Source organism: Canis lupus, chromosome 2 (assembly GCF_003254725.2).
Source record: "Canis lupus dingo isolate Sandy chromosome 2, ASM325472v2, whole genome shotgun sequence".
NCBI lineage: Eukaryota > Metazoa > Chordata > Mammalia > Carnivora > Canidae > Canis > Canis lupus.
The window spans coordinates 42888979-42909062 of record NC_064244.1 but is presented as its reverse complement, the minus strand read 5'-3'; the positions used below and the strand labels follow the sequence as shown (position 1 = coordinate 42909062).

General features: G+C 36.7%; 1 protein-coding gene across 6 annotated transcripts in view; it reads right to left on the bottom strand.

Moving 5' to 3' along the window:
• GPBP1 (GC-rich promoter binding protein 1) overlaps window positions 1-20084 on the bottom strand; it is a 72729-nt gene that overhangs the window by 37184 nt on the left and 15461 nt on the right. For all 6 annotated transcript variants that reach the window (XM_049102834.1, XM_025448388.3, XM_035713548.2 and 3 more), the window contains exon 3: window positions 3403-3522. In XM_049102834.1, coding sequence (XP_048958791.1) covers window positions 3403-3465 — 63 coding nt within the window. In that variant the 5' untranslated portion in view covers window positions 3466-3522. The remainder of the gene's footprint in view (window positions 1-3402; window positions 3523-20084) is intronic.

Sequence of the window (20084 nt, the reverse complement as noted above, 5' to 3'; positions counted from 1 at the left end):
ATTTCATTTCTGAAAATTAGTGTACTACCTAATAGTCAAGAAAAGAAATTTAGTAAGTTGGTAAGTATTAAAGTCTTGCACACATGAATGCCTATCTTAGCTCCAGCACTTTGGGGCATGTTATCTACTTCTCTCAACTTCAAACCATTTAAAATAGCCTTTTGTAAATGGAAGAAAGAAAACAGAGAATTTACCTCTTATTCACACAAATTGTTTTATACAATCATTGGTATGTAATAATGAATAAAAAGAAACATGTTACTATGGGCAAGAAAGAGACCATCCCTATCCCTTTACATACTTAAAATCTTTCTCTGGATTCCTTTAAAAAATAATGTAGCCATTTCTTCTTTGATGACCACAATATGAGCCACTAGTTAACAAAAACTCTACATAGTAAATAAGTTTCAATGAACTCTACTATCAGTCTGACTGAATTTTCCAATTCTCTCTTAGCCTGAACTTTAAATACACATTCTCAATGCAAACCGACACTGTTTATGCATTATTAAAAGAAGTTTTGGCAAAATATTAATCACTTTTTTAGATGTTACCATGAAAGAATCCATTATGCACTAATGCTACACTCTAGCCAGAGAGGTAACTAAAGAATATTGAATACAAATACGAATATGTACCTTCTGTAGTGGAATATCATTAAAACAGGTATTACCTTATACTTAAAAAGGATAAAAATTGCTGTATTTTCACACCTCTGGAATCTTTTTTTTTTTTTTTTTTTTTTCAGTAGACTCCACAACCTTCATGGGGCTTGAGTTCACAACCCTGAGATCAAGAGTGACATGCCTTTCTGACTGAGCCAGCCAGGTGCTCCTGGAATATTCCTTCTTCTAAAAAGACTATGAAAGAATACCTCAACCTGATTAAAGGGATGATTTTATTATCCTTCCTAGAGTTAGATGGCCAGGAGAAGCATCTAAAACAAAGAGGCATCTAAACTTTTCCAGTATCTACAATCATTTCAGTTTAGTACTGCTTCAATAATATATGTTACTCCCTAAAATGGAACTACAGACCTATTAAAGGATCACAGTAGCAGTATCAATTTACATTTTCTAATGGAATAAGAGAACAGAAGACCACAAGATAAAGTACTGATGCACTACAGATGTGTGACAATTATTTTAGTTAAACCTATGTATATACAAAAACATATGTAAAATTTACTTTTTATTGGATCCCAATCAACAGCTCAAATGTCCATGCCTTATTCCACATAAAATCAACCACATGCAGTTTAAAATTTCACCACATGATGGGGCTAAAATTCTATACACCTCAGAAAACTACGAAAAAGTGCACTTCCAAAACTGTCTTTACTTTTTATTTCACATCCTCATCCCTTTGAACAAGTAAATGAAAGACTTACATTAAGTTGCAACAGAGAGTCCCCCAACCCCAGTAAATTAATCTCTGTTCCATTTATTCATGGTAAGATTAAAAGGGCTCTGGCAGAAAACTAGAGGTTAATTATAAATGAGAACCCATAAATAGTGATTTTGAGACATGGAAGGATAAGATGGAAGGTGTAAGAAGTCATTACAAAAGGTCTGTATTTGTCAAAATCACACTGTGTAAGGTCAAAATAAATAATTTCAAGTAGTGAGGAGTTCAAATAAATTTTCTGTAGGTAATGTAGAATAAATGAGAATAACAGATTTAGAATAGGCAATCCCAATGCTCAAAATCATCATTCATGAAGACCTATACCCAAATCAAGGGTCAGGTTCTGCAAAGCAGTAGGATTTCACCATATAAACAAACAGTTAGGGATGCCTGGGTGGCTCAGCGGTTGAGCTTCTGCCTTTGGCTCAGGATGTGATCACAGGATCCAGGATTGAGTCCCATATTGGGCTCCCTGCGAAGGAGCCTGCTTCTCCCTCTGCTTATGTTTCTGCCCCCTCTCTCTCTCTCTGTCTCTCATGAAAAATAAATCTTAAAAAAAAAAAAAAAAAAGTTAATCAACTTCCGATTAACATCTAAATGAAGACAAAAATTATTCTCAATATTTTCAATGTTTTATAACTTTCCAGATGTTGATAATTTATCAACTTGCTTGAAAATGAAAACAAGTCTTATACCTATTTCAGAGAAATTAAACAAAATAGAAAAAAGAAAAGTGTGTAGCAGGAAACTCATGTGTTCAGGCTCTGAAGTAAGCCTGAAAAATGAGCTGGCTAAGGGCGAGATTAGAGCAGCTGGGTTTAAAAAGAAGGGGGAAGGCGGGAGGAAATTGCAAAGACCTGCAGGTAAGAGGAAAAGGGGCAAACAAAGAATCTGTAATTAAGAAGTGATCTCAGCACCTTAATCAATAGAAGCCACCATTTTCTAACCATTTCAAATCCCATTGCATAGGCTATGAAATGAGATGTTTAACCATTTGGCAGCATTCCCAAATGAGTCCTATGTAAAGAGTACAGAATAGGAAATGCATCCTGGACTCTAGTCTAGACTCATAGTCACTGTGTGAAAAACAGGCAAGTCAATTAACCTTTCAGAGAATCCATCTGTACAATATTATGGGCCAAAATATGGGCCAATTTATTATGATCTGACAAGTCCTTACTGGGGAACAACTTTGCAAATTATAAAAACTGTTCCCATAAGAGTTGCTTTTAATAAACTGTTTTTGTAACAGCTGCCTATACCCCAAAAGGTGTTAGATGAACCCCTTATCATGGTGGAGCATGATTAACAGGCAAACAGATGATCAAAACTCTCCCTTGATTCCTTTGCACAATAAAAAAGAACAAAAATCAAAGGACCGCTATTAAGCCAGTTAGACTGATTTTAACAAATTCCAAGGTTCCTCTTTTAGCAAGTCTTTTAAGTGAAAACAATTGCAAGGCCTAGCAAGTCTTATTCAAACTATTCTGTTTTGGTTTTTAAGTAAAATGACAGTATTTCTTAGATTACTTATGTATGATATTTAACAATGATGCAAAGTTTTCATCACTCCTGAAATTTTAGTGAAGCCTCATTCAGTCTTATTTATCTGAAAAAGTAGTCTTTGGGGTATTAGGAAAGACCTCAAAAACCTCAGATTTTTTAACATATTTACCTATAGAACAGAAAGTAAAGCAAGTTATCTAAAGAATAGTACAAATAAAGGTAAGACGCAATGTGTCCAATGGATTTAACTGAAAAATATGCAGAACTTTGATTAGTACAAAAGACAACTGAAATAAATGGTACAGACGATGACGGAAAACTAACTTTTTAAACAATAAAAACTAACAGATCCCATATGAAATAGCATAGATGGTAATACAAAAAATTTTTCTCCACAAAAACATTAAAGGCTTTGCATTTCAACTACATTTGTGTACAGCAAGAACAAATGAGAGGTAGACACAAAGAGAGAAATGCAAGAAAGAGTACCTTTGTTGATGATGGTGGAGTAGGAAAATTAAGCCAGGCTGGAGCAAAGTCATGCTGCGCCATTTAGGTCCAGTCTCTCCAACTCAGTGAAACAAGGCTTCAACACCTCATGGCAAGTCCCTGTCATATAAAAATGGAAGGAATTAGACCTGGAGCTCCTTGCCAAAATTATCTTCTTATGCTCTTCTAAATGACAGTGATCATACTACTATAAGACTCCAATTATAATGAAATTCTAAAATAAGCAAAAATATAACAGAAACTAGATGGGGGGGGGGCTGAAGTTTAGGGGTATAGGGCTATGACCCAAAGGGAGGGTTTTTCTTGATTTTGTCTTAACTGTGGTTCCACAAAGGTACACATCTCTCAAAGATTAAATTGTACCCTTAATACTGGCCAATTTCACTGTAAATAAACTATCTCAGTAAACTTTATTTTTTTAAATTACTATGTTCTCATCACAAATAGACATCAAGTGTCTCTAGATGTGACACACTACGATGTACATGACATCATCTAGAATGTATTCTTGTATACCCCAGATGGAATCTGAAATCTGATCTAACTACTAACTTTCAGGAAGTTCAACAGAGAGAAATTAAGGAAATCGAAGGGAAGTAATCCAATAAATTCAGATCACAGGATACTTGATAGGTGAAATGACTGGGTCCCCCGCCAACAAATAAGTGGCTTTTAACATGTAGATCAAACATGCAGGCCTTATACAAATCCTTACTCAAACCAATCAACCTTTAAAAAAATGAAAATTATGAATCAAAATTTTAAACATTAGTGGAACATTAAATGACATTAAGAAATTACTACTCATTTTAGATGTGATAATGGTTAGTGTGATGGTGGTACATAAAAAACTGAAGTCTTTACAATTACATGGATATATCTAGAATCTGTTTTAAAAACCACAGAATGCTAATAAGGATAGTTGAAAAGAGGTTGCACATGTTTATAAAGGTTAGTACAAGGAGGTGTGTAAACACTTTTTTCTCTAGTTACATTCATGTTTAAAAATTTCCATAATGAAAAGGTTTTGTTGTTGTTGTTGTTTTTTTAATTACAATCATCACGATGAGTATCTGAAGTATTTTAGAACTCCTTTTCTGCATTCTAAATTTAACTTTTTGGGAGCCTTTATCAACTGCATCACTGAAAGTTTCAAGTTGCCAGCCCAATGTAAACAGCAAATGCAGTGGTTTTTGTTTTTTTCTTTAAATAAGGCAGAAGTCAACTGAGCAACTGTACTCATTTCAATATAAAGCTACCAACTGATGAAGGAATCAAATTTTCTGTGCATCACAATGAGTTTACTATTAACAAATGTTTATACTTAAAATTGTATAATCTCAAAAGTGAAATTTTAAAAAACAAAAGAATATCACTGTTTATCTTTCCTTTTCTGCTTCTATAGCAGAATCCTTTAACATCATACCAACTTGCTAAAATACTTTTTAAAAAATTCTCAAATTATAGAAATATTCCATTTTCACTATTACAAACTGCAGAGAACTATTTAAGAAAAGGTTAAGTGGGGACAAATACAAGAAATGGACACAAATGGTTAACTCACCATGGCAATGAAAATGTTTAAACTTTAGATAAAAGCTCATATGATATGAGCCATGAGCAAAAGGGGAAAAACCCTGATACAATTTGATTAACCAGAAATGACCAATTCCAGTAATACATTTATGAAACAAATGGAAGAGTATACCTAACAAAAATGAAACTACATAAAAATTTAGGCATTCTAAGCTCTAGACCATCTTATACATTTTGAAGTATTCAAAAATTAAAATGAAAACTAAAGTGTTTCTGGATAAAGGATATTATCCATTCTGACATTAAGCTACATACTAAGCTGCTTTGTGATGTTTATGATACGATGTTACATTAAATTTACACTTTCAATAGCTAAAGGGAATGAAAAATCATTTTTATAGTTTGTACCAAAAATTTTCAAAAAATTGAGGAGAATCTAAAATAATGAAGAATTTAAAGCTTATCATTTTAAATAGTCAAGTGGTAATTTATAGATTAAAAATAATCCCTAGGAGGCTAACCACTAATATTACCTATTCATTTTTGCAATGTCCGTTTTTTTTTTAATTTAAATCTAGTTTTGAAAAAATAAAGTATGAATAGTTAATGGCAAAAGTTTTCAAGTTCTGAAAAAAGGTAAAGAACACTATTAGCTAATACTAAGACATTTACACAAGTGTGTTTAAGAATCATAATATGCCACCCCAAAATATGCCACTTTATAACATAAGAATAGCTTTAAGTTTCACGAAGGCATTTTAATTCCTGCTATCTCTTACCTACCTAAAAACAGAGCCTCCAAAAAGAATTTATCAGTCCCCTTCCCTGGAGCAACTCTTCCCTACAGACACAGGTACAAAATCAGCATCCACACCCAGACACTGCCACAAACTATCATTTCTCCCATCAATTCTCCTAAGGGCCCATTTACCTATCTTTCAAGAAGTCACCTGTTTTTCCATTTAAGTGCCCTTCACCCCACCCCCCCGACTTCCCCCTATGGAATTAGGTAGAATTGGCAAATTCTAACCATCCCTGAGTTATTCCCAGGTGGGAGCACCCTCTAACAAACTTTTGTTTTCTCTTGTTGATCTGTCTTTTTTAATCTACTTTACAGGTCCCCAAACCCAGGAACCTAGAAGGATAGAAAAAGAAAGAAATTTTACTCCCTTAACCAGTGTAAAGGCAATTAAACTTTCAAAAGAACCACCCTATCATTTACTTTTAAGTACACTTAGTGCCATCCAAATTCATTCTATTCTAATAGAATAGAATAGAATAGATTCTAATAGAATCTATTCATTCTATTCTAATTCTCTGAGCTTCCAAAAAACTATGACAAAATAAACTTACTTAACCCACTCAGTTTGCAGTAGTTTGTTATGGCTTCCCTAGCAAAGGTTAAAAAGAAACAAAAGGCCCAAAATTGAGCCACCTGTGCTAAGACCCCATCAACAAGAATACCTACCTGATTGCACTTTAAGATCCTCCCAGAAAAAGAGGTACCTGGGTGGCTCAGATTGCTGAACAGCTGCCTTCAGCTCAGGTCATGATCCTGGGGATCCTGGGGACCTGAGATCAAGCTTCATGTTGGGCTCCATGCTCAGTGAAGAGTCAGCTCCTACCCCACACCCCCCATGATCTCTCTCTCTCAAATTAAATCTTTATAAAAAAGAGGGGAAATGACCCTCCCAGATAGGAAATCTTAACTGGTCAATCTGTAATTTCCTGGTCAGCACTAGTGAGGTAATCACCTGATAGACCCCTTCCACCATTTCCTAATGAAAGAGGAGGTTATCCACCTTTTCCTTGTCCCTGGCCTCTTCTGCCTATAAAAGGCTCCATTTTGTACAGCTCCTTGGGAGCTACTTTCTTTTGGACAGGTAGGAGGCTGCCCCATTCATAAAATGGTGAAAAAAATCAATTTGAGGGATGCCTGGGTGGTTCACTGGTTGAGCGTCTGCTTTGGCTCAGGGTGTGATCCTGGGGTTCCGGGATTGAGTCCCATATTGGGCTCCCCCGCTTCTTCCTCTGCCTGCCTATGTCTCTACCTCTGCCTCTCCATGACTCTCATGAATAAATAAAATCTTTTAAAAAAATCAATTTGATCTTTAAATATACTGATAAATTGTCTTTTAACAAAGACTAATACAAACAAGTATTAAAAATACATTCATCAAAAAAAATACATTCATCAAAAATGTATGTATTAAGTGGTACTTATAGGAGACTGCTAGGGTGCGGGGGAGCAAATTAGTAGTCCTATTAATGGTAATTCCAGATTATTAGGAATCTCCCATCAGATTCCGTTATAAGGTCTGACGGTCCCATATGGAAATAAAGATTTTTAAATGCTGATGGCACAAAAATCCTAATTTCTAATCTCAATCAATTTACAACCTATTTCTGAATAAATGCCTGAAGTCTAAAACATCAACTATAAGAAAATTCCCAAAGATTCGGAATTATAAGGATTTATATTTCAGACACCAAAAGCTTTAATATATAATAATAATATATAAATTACCATTTCATTGCTATTTAAAATGATAATTTGATCAGGGAACCCCATGTGGGGATCAACCTAAGATGGCAGCCGCTTAACCAAATGAGCCACCCAGGGGCCCCAAAATTCACTGATTAACTAAAAATCCAAAACAGATTTCTTCATACTGAAAAACGCACTTTGGCAAAAAGTACACAAATATGAATAAGATTTTTCCTATTTCCTTAATGTTTTTACTTCTGAACCCATCAAGTTCATGCCCAATGTTTTCAATGAAAAACTAAAATTGATTTCATCATAATGAACATCCAACACTATCTTTATAATGATTTAAATTTCAGACACCAAAAACTTTAAAAGTCACAAAGCCCACCAAAAACATGCAAAATCAACTAAAGATTAAGGCATTTCAACTAATTAAGGCAGATTTTTAAGAAAGAACACAGGCATCAGAGTCCAATGGTCCTGGATTCAAATCAACTCAACCAATTACTAGACTGGATGATTTTGGCAAGTTAGTATCAGACTGTTTTCTTCTCTTCGTTAAAATTTAGATAACTACTACTTACCTTTCACCTTGAAAACTATTAAAGTTCTAAAAGACAACTACCCTTTATTACCAGACTATCTACATACAATCTTTCAAAAAGGTTAAATTTTTCATTTAGCCCAACTGTTCCAATCCCTTCATTAATAAGAACCAGAAGATGACTATTCAAATTCAACCTTAATTCTCTTTTGAAAATAAGCCTGTGAAATACTCCTTTGGTATAAGCTTAGTTTAATATATTAATAGTTTTCATTTAAAAAGTGGGTCTTCTGATTCAGGACTAAAGCCCAGCACAGGATGTCAGTGTCAAAGATAAACTCAAAATGGATGAAAGATCTAAATGGGAGACAAGATTCCATCAAAATCCTAGAGGAGAACACAGGCAACACCCTTTTTGAACTCGGCCACAGTAACTTCTTGCGAGATACATCCAGGAAGGCAAAAGAAACAAAAGCAAAAATGAACTATTGGGACTTCATCAAGATAAGAAGCTTTTGCACAGCAAAGGATACAGTCAACAAAACTAAAAGACAACCTACAGAATGGGAGAAGATATTTGCAAATGACCTATCAGATAAAGGGCTAGTTTCCAAGATCTATAAAGAACTTATTAAACTCAACACCAAAGAAACAAACAATCCAATCATGAAATGGGCAAAAGACATGAAGAGAAATCTCACAGAGGAAGACATAGACATGGCCAACATGCACATGAGAAAATGCTCTGCATCACTTGCCATCAGGGAAATACAAATCAAAACCACAATGAGATACCACCTCACACCAGTGAGAATGGGGCAAATTAATAAGGCAGGAAACAACAAATGTTGGAGAGGATGCGGAGAAAAGGGAACCCTCTTACACTGTTGGTGGGAATGTGAACTGGTGCAACCACTCTGGAAAACTGTGTGGAGGTTCCTCAAAGAGTTAAAAATATACCTGCCCTACAACCCAGCAATTGCACTGTTGGGGATTTACCCCAAAGATACAAATGCAATGAAACGCCGGGACACCTGCACCCCGATGTTTATAGCAGCAATGGCCACGACAGCCAAACTGTGGAAGGAGCCTCGGTGTCCAACGAAAGATGAATGGATAAAGAAGATGTGGTTTATGTATACAATGGAATATTACTCAGCTATTAGAAATGACAAATACCCACCATTTGCTTCAACGTGGATGGAACTGGAGGGTATTATGCTGAGTGAAGTAAGTCAGTCCGAGAAGGACAAACATTATATGTTCTCATTCATTTGGGGAATATAAATAATAGTGAAAGGGAATATAAGGGAAGGGAGAAGAAATGTGTGGGAAATATCAGAAAGGGAGACAGAATGTAAAGACTGCTAACTCTGGGAAACGAACTAGGGGTGGTAGAAGGGGAGGAGGGCGGGGGGTGGGAGTGAATGGGTGATGGGCACTGGGGGTTATTCTGTATGTTAGTAAATTGAACACCAATAAAAAATAAATTAAAAAAAAAAAGGATGTCAGTGTCAAAGCAGGATGAGGAAGGCACCTACGTAGAGGGACAGTAAGGTATGGGGAACTGAGCTGAAAAGAGTGAGGAAGGCGGGGGGGTGGGGGGGGTCATCAGTGAGAAGAGTCAAGATGATAAACAAGGAGAGGTGGGTGTCCGCATACAGGTGGTGGCAGTGGCCACAAAAGAAGACCGATTATATACAGGAGAAATAATCAAGTAAGTGTTTAGAATAATGAAAGCTAAGTTTCATACTGTCAAAGAACACAGTAACTAGTAACAGGGTGAAAACTAGTGAATGCTGTGGTGTTATACTCTATCAGTAGAATCAATGATTAAATCACAGGCACATACTAAGATACTAAGGTTCACATATACCACAAAGGTACATATTTGTTTATGTATGTATGTATGTATGCGTGTGTGTGTGTGTGTGTGTGTGTGTGTATATACACACCTCTCCCAACTCTGCACTGAGAGGGCCTGAGTGACTCCAATAAACAAACATTCTTAACACAGGATCTTGGCTTCTAAAAACCGTTTTCCACTAAACAAAACCAGGGCTTTGAGAAATAGCTGATTTCCAAGGCTGGGGAAAGATGACAAAATAAGCCTAAAATATTTCACTTTAGCAAAAAGCAAGGAAATGTCCAAAAAAATTATGAAATACCAAAAGGGCATAGAAACAAGCCTGAATGGGTTCCCACTGGCCAAATCAGGGACAATTTGAGCATTAAAAACAAGAAAACACATGTGAAGACCACTAACACAAAATGGTGAAACAGGGAACTATAAGGGCCTACCTACCCCTTCAACAGAACAGCAAAAATGAAGCAAAATCTGTCAGAAATATCTTTGTCAGAACTCTGAAACAAAGGCTTACAGCAATCAAGCACACTGAATCCAGAAAACGGAAACTTTGAAACAGTATAAAAGCTTTGTGGCATTTTTACTTCCCCTTGACCCCCATCTCTCCCAAGCACAGTAGAAGTCCCAAAAAGACAGTGTGGGACCCAGGTCTCTGGTTCTAGAGTGAGCCCTAGAAATCTTATTCTCACAGAATTATGTTTGTCTGTATAAACCTGTTACAGATAACCCCTTGGGGGTTACCTAAGGAATCACAAGAGGTACTCGCCTTTGTTTTACCTAACACGGAAGGAAATGCTGCTATGTTGAGGGCATTTCTCACAAATAGCGTAAGGTGCATGAATCTCCTCTGCCTTGGGAAAAAGGTTTAAAAAAGTAAACAGTAGCACACCCAAAACATAGAAAGGCTGAGAGACAATTTTCTTTGGGAAATTATGACACTGAAAAGAATTCCCGTATAACCCGGAAGCTTAGAAAACCACACAGAGCCCCAAGGCCAGACACATGCTCAAAAAACAAAACAAAACAAAACAAAAACCTCAGAAGACCCTAAGCTTTCACCTCAGATTGATCTTTATATTCAATTTAAAAGAGGATATGAGAACTAAGATAGTTATAAATGGTTGGCTAACCACTGAAGAAATGCCCTAACACAGACCTAATGGGCAAAGACTGGGAGAGTTACTTTTTAATTTCCCTTCATTTCTATTCCTTGTTGGCTTGACATGCATTGGCAACAAAACACTAGCTGAACATGGTAACGGTGTCTCTACCTTGGTAAAATGGCTCTTATTTGAAGAGCTCTCAGAACAGTAGTATCCATGGACAATAGAAATAAAACTGCTATTTAAATTTTTAAAAAAGATTTTATTTAATGAGAGAGAGAGAGAGAGAGAGAGACGCAGAGAGAGAAGTAGGCTCCTCCAGGGGTGCCTGATGCAGGACGCAATCCCGGGACTCCAGGACCACGCCCTGAGCCAAAGGCAGACACACCACTGAGCCACCCAGGTGTCCCTGAAATTACTTTCTGTAACAACATTCATGAACCTTTAGTCAAATCTTATTGAAGGCTACAACCTGGGGACACCTGGGTGGCTCAGTGGTTGAGCATCTGCCTTGGGCTCAGGGCACCGTCCCAGGGTCCTGGGATCGAGTCCGACATCTGGCTCCTGCAGGAAGCCTACTTCTCCCCTCTGCCTAGGTCTCTGCCTCTCTGTCTCTCTTGACTTAAATAAATAAAATCTTTAAAAATATATAAATAAAGACTACAACCTGTCTCAGCTGTGCTGTAATCACTGTAAGAGTTGGTTCCTTGTTTGAGCCATGTGAAAACATCTGTAATCTTTGGACAAGATAACATACTAATCCTCATATTCAAACTTTATTTTGTTCATCACAAATTTTTGCATTAATTTTTTCAACTTCACTAAAATATTATCTGAAAAAACAAAAACAAGAAACACTAGGTGACCACAAGCTAAGGGACGGTGACTTCAGAGACTACCCAAAACAAAGAACACAGACTTTACAAAACTGGTTTCAAAGTCACTGAATGAACACACAACTACATGCCCACTGTAAGCAACCCTGAGGATAGGAGGGAAAAAAACATTTGGTTCCCAAAGTTTCCAAATTACAATATTAAAAATGCTCAATTTTCTACAAAAATTACAAAGCATTCAAAGAACTATGAAAATATGGCCCACTCACCAGGAGGGAAAAATGAAAATTAGCAAAACAGTCCCTCTGATAGAACACAGACACCAACTGTCCTAAATACAAAGAGCTAAAGGAAACAGAGCAATATCAACAGAATATCCATAAGGAGATTAAGCATCATAGAAAGGAACCAAACAGATTCTTGGGCCAAAAAAGTATTAGTAACTGAAATAAAAATTTCACTAAACAGTTGCAATGGAAGAGCCAACAGAAGTAAGAATCAGATTAAGTGGAAGTTAGGTCAATTAAAATTATCAGTCTGGAGCAGGAAGGAAAAAAAAAAAAAACTACGGAAGAGTCAAACCTCAATTTTGACCTCAAACTTTCTAGTTGGGTTCTTCGTTCCAGCTTGTCTCTTAGTTCAGTCAGCAGACCCTAAGAGCAAAGCATACCCAGAAAGGAACAGAAAACTACCCTCTCAAGCAATTAAAGACTGCCTTGAGCCAGCAAGACACCTCTGTCAAGTGAATGACACCAGGACAGTGATTGATTTGACCTTGACTACCTACCTGCACAGAACGACTCATCTTTGCCACACATTTTTCTTATATAAACCTTGAAGTATTCTTGGCGTTTTGGAGACAGTCTCTGAGAACGTTAGTCCAATGTCTTCTTGGTGTTGGCCTCACTAAAATAAATTCCTTTGTTTCACTACCACTCATATCTCTGCCTATAGATTTTGTCAGCAGCGAGTGGCTGAAACCAGCCTGTTTGCTCTTGCACCTCTGCACCCCAGCTACAAAAAGACCTGTAGGACACCATCAAGCATACCAATCACATGAGTATATAATATAGGCATACTACCGATTAAAATTCCAACATCCTTTTTTGCACAGAAAAGCCATTCTCAAATTCATTTGGAACTGCAAGGGATCACAAACATCCAAAACAATATTGAGAAGGAGAATATAGTTACAGGATTCACATTTCTGTATTTCAAAACTTACTAAAAAGCTACAAAAATCAAATCGCAATGGCATATGGAAAGATATATAAACCAATGGGATGGAAATGAGAGTCCAGAAATAAAGTCATATGGCCAGTTAATTTTTTTAAAGCACTAGCCATTTAATGGGGGAAATGATAGTCTTTTCAACAAATGGTGCCGAGACAAATGGATAGTCAATGAACTCCTATCCACACTATATACAAAAATTAACTCAAAATGGATCAGACCTAACTATAAAAGCTACAACTACAAAGCTATCAGAAGAAAACATGTGGGTAAAGGTTCATGATCTTGGATTTGGCGTTAGATTTTTAGATATGACACCAAAAGGATAAACAACAATAGAAAAAAATGGCCTTCATATAAATATAAAACTTCTGTGGCAAAGGATATTATCTAGAAAGTGAATGACAACTGACAGAATGGGAGAAAATACTTGCAAAACATCTGATAAGGGTCTAGTATCGAGGATATATAAAGAACTCTTACAATTCTACAACAAAAACAACCCAATTTTAAAATGGGCAAACAGGACACCTGGTTGGCTCAGCGGTTGGGTGTCTGCTTTTGGCTCAGGGCGTGATCCTGGACTTCCGGGATCAACTCCAGCATCAGGCTCCCCACATGGAGTCTACTTCTCCCTCTGCCTGTGTTCTCTGCCTCTGTTTCTCTCATGAATAAATAAAATGGGCAAAGGACTTGATAGACCTCTCTTCCCCCCTCACCTACATCTTTAAAAAAAAAAAAAAAAAAAAAAAAAAACAGTACATAGCAAGTGCTGATGAAGATATGGGAGAAATTAGTACCCCTGTACGTTGTTAGTGGGAAGGTAAATTGGTGCAAACTGTGGAAAAGTTCAATAACTCCTTATTAAAAAGTTAAATATATATTAATGACCAAGCAATACTAAGTATATGTATTATGTGTATACATGTGTGTATATATCCAAAAGAATTGCAAATGGGTATTCAGATATTTGTACACCAAATGTTCAATACCAGATCTATTCACAATAGCCAAGAGGAAGTATACCAAACATCCATCAATACATCAATGAATAAACAAAATGTGGTATATATATTATAAAGACATGAAGTACTGACACATGCTAAAGGGTTAACCTAAAAAACATGCTAAATGAAAGAAGCCAGACCAAAGATCACATATTGCACAATTCCAGTTATATGAAATATCCGTGAGTAAATCCATAAAGATGAAAAGCACACTAGTGGTTGCCAAGGATTGCTGGGAGGGAGGAATGGGGAGTGACTGCTAAATGAATACAGATTTTTCTTTTTGGGTGACAAAAATGTTCTGGAACTTAATAAAGGTGGTTTCACATCATTGTGAATGTACTAAATGCCACTGAATTGTATGTTTTAAAATGGGTCATGTAATGTGACTTTCATTTCAATAAAAATAAATACTACTATATAATAACCCCATGAATAAAACACCATCAATCAGGATATAAATGCATAGAGTGAAAAATTACAGGAGGAGGAGGTTATACATTTCTAGTTACCTTCTACCCCTCAAAACAAAAACAAAACCACTTATTACAGTTTTGCAGTGAAATAGCCAAATAGCCTGGGAAATCCTTAATGAACAGATCAAAGTGAACATCATCAGTGATGGAACAAACTGAAATTGTGTGCCAAATGACAGAATGCAATAAGCAAAAGGGAGCACTGCTTTACTGCTATAATATTCTAGCCAAAGATGCATAACCAAAGCAGCACAGCCTGTCTGAACACGAGAAATGCCAACTTGAGAGACATAACTGACCCATAATCTTCATGCATCAGGTTATAAAAGGAAAATTATTTTTAAAAAATGATCAGTCTGTGACACATGTTCATCCCATATTTTTGTAAGTCACATTTTAACTTTTAAAAACTATACTATGATGGGGCACCTGGGTGGCTCAGGGATTGAGTGTCTGCCTATGTCTTGCTATCTCTTATGAATAAATCTTAAAAAAAAAAAAAACTATGACATTTTGTTCCACTGAATTTTGTTTTCGTTGCTCTAATACCATAATGAAACTTTATTTAGTATGCACACTGTTAAGTGCTGAGTGATTTACAGACTTTCCTAAGAGGCCCCTCCCCCTGTAGATTCTGATGGCACAGGTCCTAATTAAACAGGACCTACAATTCTGTTATTTTTTTTTTTAAGATTTTTATTTTACTTATTCATGAGACACACCGAGAGAGAAGCAGAGACACTGGCAGAGGGAGAAGCAGGCTCATCACAGGGAGCCCGATGCAGGACTGGATCCCCAGACCCGGGATCACACGCTAAGTGGAAGGCATACGCTCAAACGCTGAGCCACCCAGGAGTCCCTATAATTCTGTTTTTAAGCCAGTATTTAAAGTAATGATGAAAAAAATAAAAAATAGATAAAGTAATGATGATCAGGAAAGGATGGTAAATACTGCAAAAAACATCAAGAAAGGGACGCCTGTGTGGCTCAGCGGTTTAGTGCCTGTCTTCGGCCCAGGGCGTGATCCTGGAGTCCCAGGATCGAGTCCTATATCGGGCTCCCTGCATGGGTCCTGCTTCTCCCTCTTCTTGTGTCTCTGCCACTCTGTGTCTCCGCCTCTCTGTGTCTCCCATGAATAAATGAAGTCTTTAAAAAAAAAAATCCTTCTTTCTCAAAAGACTTAGAAGTTAAAAATCCAGGGATCCCTGGGTGGCGCAGCGGTTTGGCGCCTGCCTTTGGCCCAGGGCGCGATCCTGGAGACCCCGGATCGAATCCCACATCAGGCTCCCGGTGCATGGAGCCTGCTTCTCCCTCTGCCTATGTCTCTGCCTCTCTCTCTCTCTCTCTGTGACTATCATAAATAAATAAAAAAATTAAAAAAAAAAAGTTAAAAATCCTAATTTGCAAAATAAAAATAAAGAAAAAATTATTGCCTACAGAATATGGCCTCTAAAGGAAATTATTCTACTGCTTGACTATTTTTTACAGTTTGGACCATGAAACAATGTCCAGTATCTTATTATTTAATATACTTAAAATCGCATTCAAATTTAACAGATTAATAAATTTCACAAGAAATCTAGAGTATTACAAATGCCCATCCTTTAAAAGTTTTAACTTCATGCTTCTTTAACCTGGAATTTCTAAGACCCTTTTCATTCTCAGTTTACCTTTTTGTTTTTAAGATTTATTTATTTGAGAAAGAAAAGTGCAAGCACAAACGGGGAGAGGCAGAGGGAGAGAATCTCAAGGGGACTCCCTGCTGAGTGCAGAGCCTGACACTGGGCTCAATCCCAGAACCCTGACATGACCTGAACCAAAATCAAGAGTGGGACGCGTAACCGACTGAGCTACCCAGGCGCCCCTCAAGTTATTTAAAATCTTTCAACTTTTTAAAAAACTTTTCCTTTAAACTTTTTAAAAAAAAGTTTACCTCAAGTTATTCAAAATCTTTCCATGCTTTGATTAAAAAAAAAAATTGTTAAATTGCTATATACAAAAATTGCTACATTCACCCTCCAAAAAGAATTTAAGAGGAAAAAAAAGCATTACTGGAAACAAGATGCCCCTAATTCTCGAATTTCTAGACTACTAAAGGTATAATACACAATGTAACTCAAGAGCTGTGAAACTTTAATGAACTTAATTTTTTCTTTTAAGATTTTGAGAGTGAGCGAGAAGACAGAGCATAAAGGGAGATGTGTAAATGACTGAGCCACCCAGGAACCCCAGGACTTAATTTGCATAAAAACTCACTACCAAAAATAAATAAATAAATAAATAAATAAATAAATAAATAAATAAATAAATAAAGTAAAACTCACTGTCAAAAAATAAGCGCTACTCTATAACTGAAGTGGGTTAAGTCATCCCTGAATTTTTTTCTATTCTGCTTACAGGACCCTTTTTCTTGTAAGGGTTGGTAATGGCACATTTTAAAAATTATATTGCAAACAAATTGGACTCAAAGGGAATAAACTGAATTCAAATAAACTAGCCAATGTGATCAAAGCAAAGTGCTAGCTAAACAGTGAAAATACTCAAAAGGCTCAAGAAAGCAGTCCCCCAGAACATTCTAAACAGTTAACAAATGCTTAAAAAAAAAAAAAAAGTTGCAGAATCAAATCCTTTATCAGAAAGGTTGAGGTATAGGTAAATTACTCATCTGAAGTATTTATCAGGAGAAAAATGCCAAAGTTATGAGGGTTTTAATTAAGGAACCAGATATGCTTAAAAAAAAAAAAAGACAAAAGATATACTAGGATCAGCTTAAACACGTTCTCTAAAAAAAGGGGGCAGATTTATAAGAGATAAGTAATTTACCCCTAAGCTACATGACCAGTAATGACAAGACCTGGACAGTAAGTAATTAACATCCTTCTGCCTTAAAAATCATGCTCTTTTGTTCATTATCAGTATGTCTCAAGTGCTCCCACACAAATTACTGAAAGTTAACTCATCCTCCTGCTCTGCACTGCTCCCACCCCAACAAACATATTTTCAGAAAGTAACCAAAATAACTTAATCTTCAAGTCTCATTTTACTTTATAAACTTGGGAAAATTCTGCTTCCCATAAAGAAACATTTCTGATATATTTGTTTGCTGAGACATAAATCATCAACATTTAAGGAGCAGCTACTCTAAACCAGCACTTTAAACAATATTCTCCCTCCAGAAGAATGCATACTACTAAGGAATGTAGTAAAGAGGGAGGAAAAAAGTGAAGGCAGGGAAATTAGCTCATTCTTCCTCGTAACTACAAGCAAAAAAGGAGCAATTAATGGTAAAGATTATCCTCAAACTACTAAAATGTGAAATGTAGCAGACTAAATTATGATAATATCAAATTAATTCCAGAATTGGTTACATTGTGCTGAAACTTTACATCAGATTTATTTACAAAGAAGACTAGAAGTCCTGAATTTGAGGACTGAAAGGGATGGAAAATTACTGACAAAAGTTAAGTGTGAAAAGAGAACATGTGGGAAAATTTTTTATAATCTCAGAAGGGGGGAAGGAAAGCCTTTTTAAGTATAATACACAAAACAGAAGTGATAAAAATAAAAAATATATTTATATATTCAATTATAAGTATAAACACATAAAAGCATTCTACATGACAAATTCACAACCAAGGTCAAAGGAAACAACATGGGGGAAAAAACCTGTCATAAATTGCACAAAGGGCTGACTTCCCTTCATACATCAAATGTTCTTACAAATCAAAAGAAAAAAAAAAAATAAAGAACATACAGAGTTGACAGAAAAGGGTCTTACATGTGAAAAACTTTCATTCTAATTCAAAAGAAAAAGGCATGGGGCGCCTGAGTGGCTCAGCGGTTGAGCACCTCCTTTCGGCCCAGGGCATGATCCTGGAGTCCTGGGATCCAATCCCACATTGGGCTCCCAGCATGGAGCCTGCTTCTCTTTCTGCCAGTGTCTCTGTCTCTCTCTGTGGGTATCTCATGAATAAATAAATAAGATCTTTAAAAAGAAAGAAAGAAAAGAAAGAAGAAAAGAAAAGAAAAGAAAAGAAAAGAAAGGAAAGGAAAGGAAAGGAAAGGAAAGGAAAGGAAAGGAAAGGAAAGGAAAGGAAGGAAGGAAGGAAGGAAGAAAGAAAGAAAGAAAGAAAGAAAGAAAGAAAGAAAGAAAGAAAGAAAGAAAGAAAGGAAGAAAGAAGGCGAAATACCCACGAAAAAGTATGAAACCACATTACATTAGTGCTGGAACTGTAAGTCGGTATGCCTCTATGAAGAACAACTTAGCATAGCTCTCAAAATTACACCCAGAAATTCCCACTTAGGGGCCGCGTGGGTGGCTCAGTCAGTTAAGCGCCTGCACTTGGCTCAGGACGTGATCCCTCATCCTGGGATTAAGGCCCCACACATCAATATCAGGCTCCCTGCTCCGTGGGGAGCCTGCTCCTCCCCCACCTCTGCCGCTCCCCCTGCTTGTGGCGCCTCTTTCTCAAATTAATTAATTAATTAATTAATTAATTAAATAAATAAAATCTTTAAAAGAAATTCCACTTTGAAGAATGTACCTCACATCTATAAGGATAACAACTAGCATTGTTTCTAACAGTTAAAAAAAAAAAGGAACCAATGCACAGCAAAAGAGTTGGTTAAGTAGACATTAAGCCATCAATATAAAAAGAACAGGGTAGCTTTACATATATTAATATGGAATAATATTCCAAATATTTCCTTAAATAAAAGAAGGCTGTAGAGCAAGGTGGACCTCATGCTACTGCTTACATCATACACATAAGGTCTCTCCAGAAAAATACATAAAGAGCGATTTCTTTAAAAAGATTTTATTTATTTATTCATGAGAGAGAGAGAGAGAGAGAGGCAGAGATACAGGCAGAGGGAGAAGCAGGCTCCATGCCGGGAGCCCGACGCGGGACTCAGATCCTAGGACTCCAAGATCGCGCCCTGGGCCAAAGGCAGGTGCTAAACTGCTGAGCCACCCAGGGATCCCCTAAAGAGCGATTTCTTCAGATAAAGACTACTGCTAGGGGGGCACCTGGGTGGCTCAGTCAGTTGAGTATCTGCTTTCAGCTCGGGTCATGATCCCGGGGGTCCTAGGATGGAGTCCCACACTGGGTTCCCTGCCCAGTGGGAAGCCTGTTTCTCCCTCTTGCTTGTGTGCACTCTGTCAAATAAAATCTTAAAAAAAACAAACAAACAAAACGAACTACCGCTGGGAAACAGGCATGAGGGGATGAGGGGGTGACTGCTCTCTAAAATCATTGTGCTTTTTGTAATCTGCACTGGGTATATATTCAAAGTAATTTTCTTTGCTCTGACTACCTTTTCTTGAATCCTCTAACTTTTAACATTACCCATCTTTTTCTTAAGCCAAGGCAGGCTGAAAAGCAGCATTCCAAGACCAATAAACAAGTTTCAACAAATGAATTTATAAAACGAGCCTAACACTATCAACTAGTCATTTCATAAAGAATTCAAACAGAAAAAAAAAAAAAAAAGAAGAAGAAGAATTCAAACCGGGACAGGATCCTTGACATGAAGTGAAAGATTTGGAAATGCAAGTACCTTAACTTC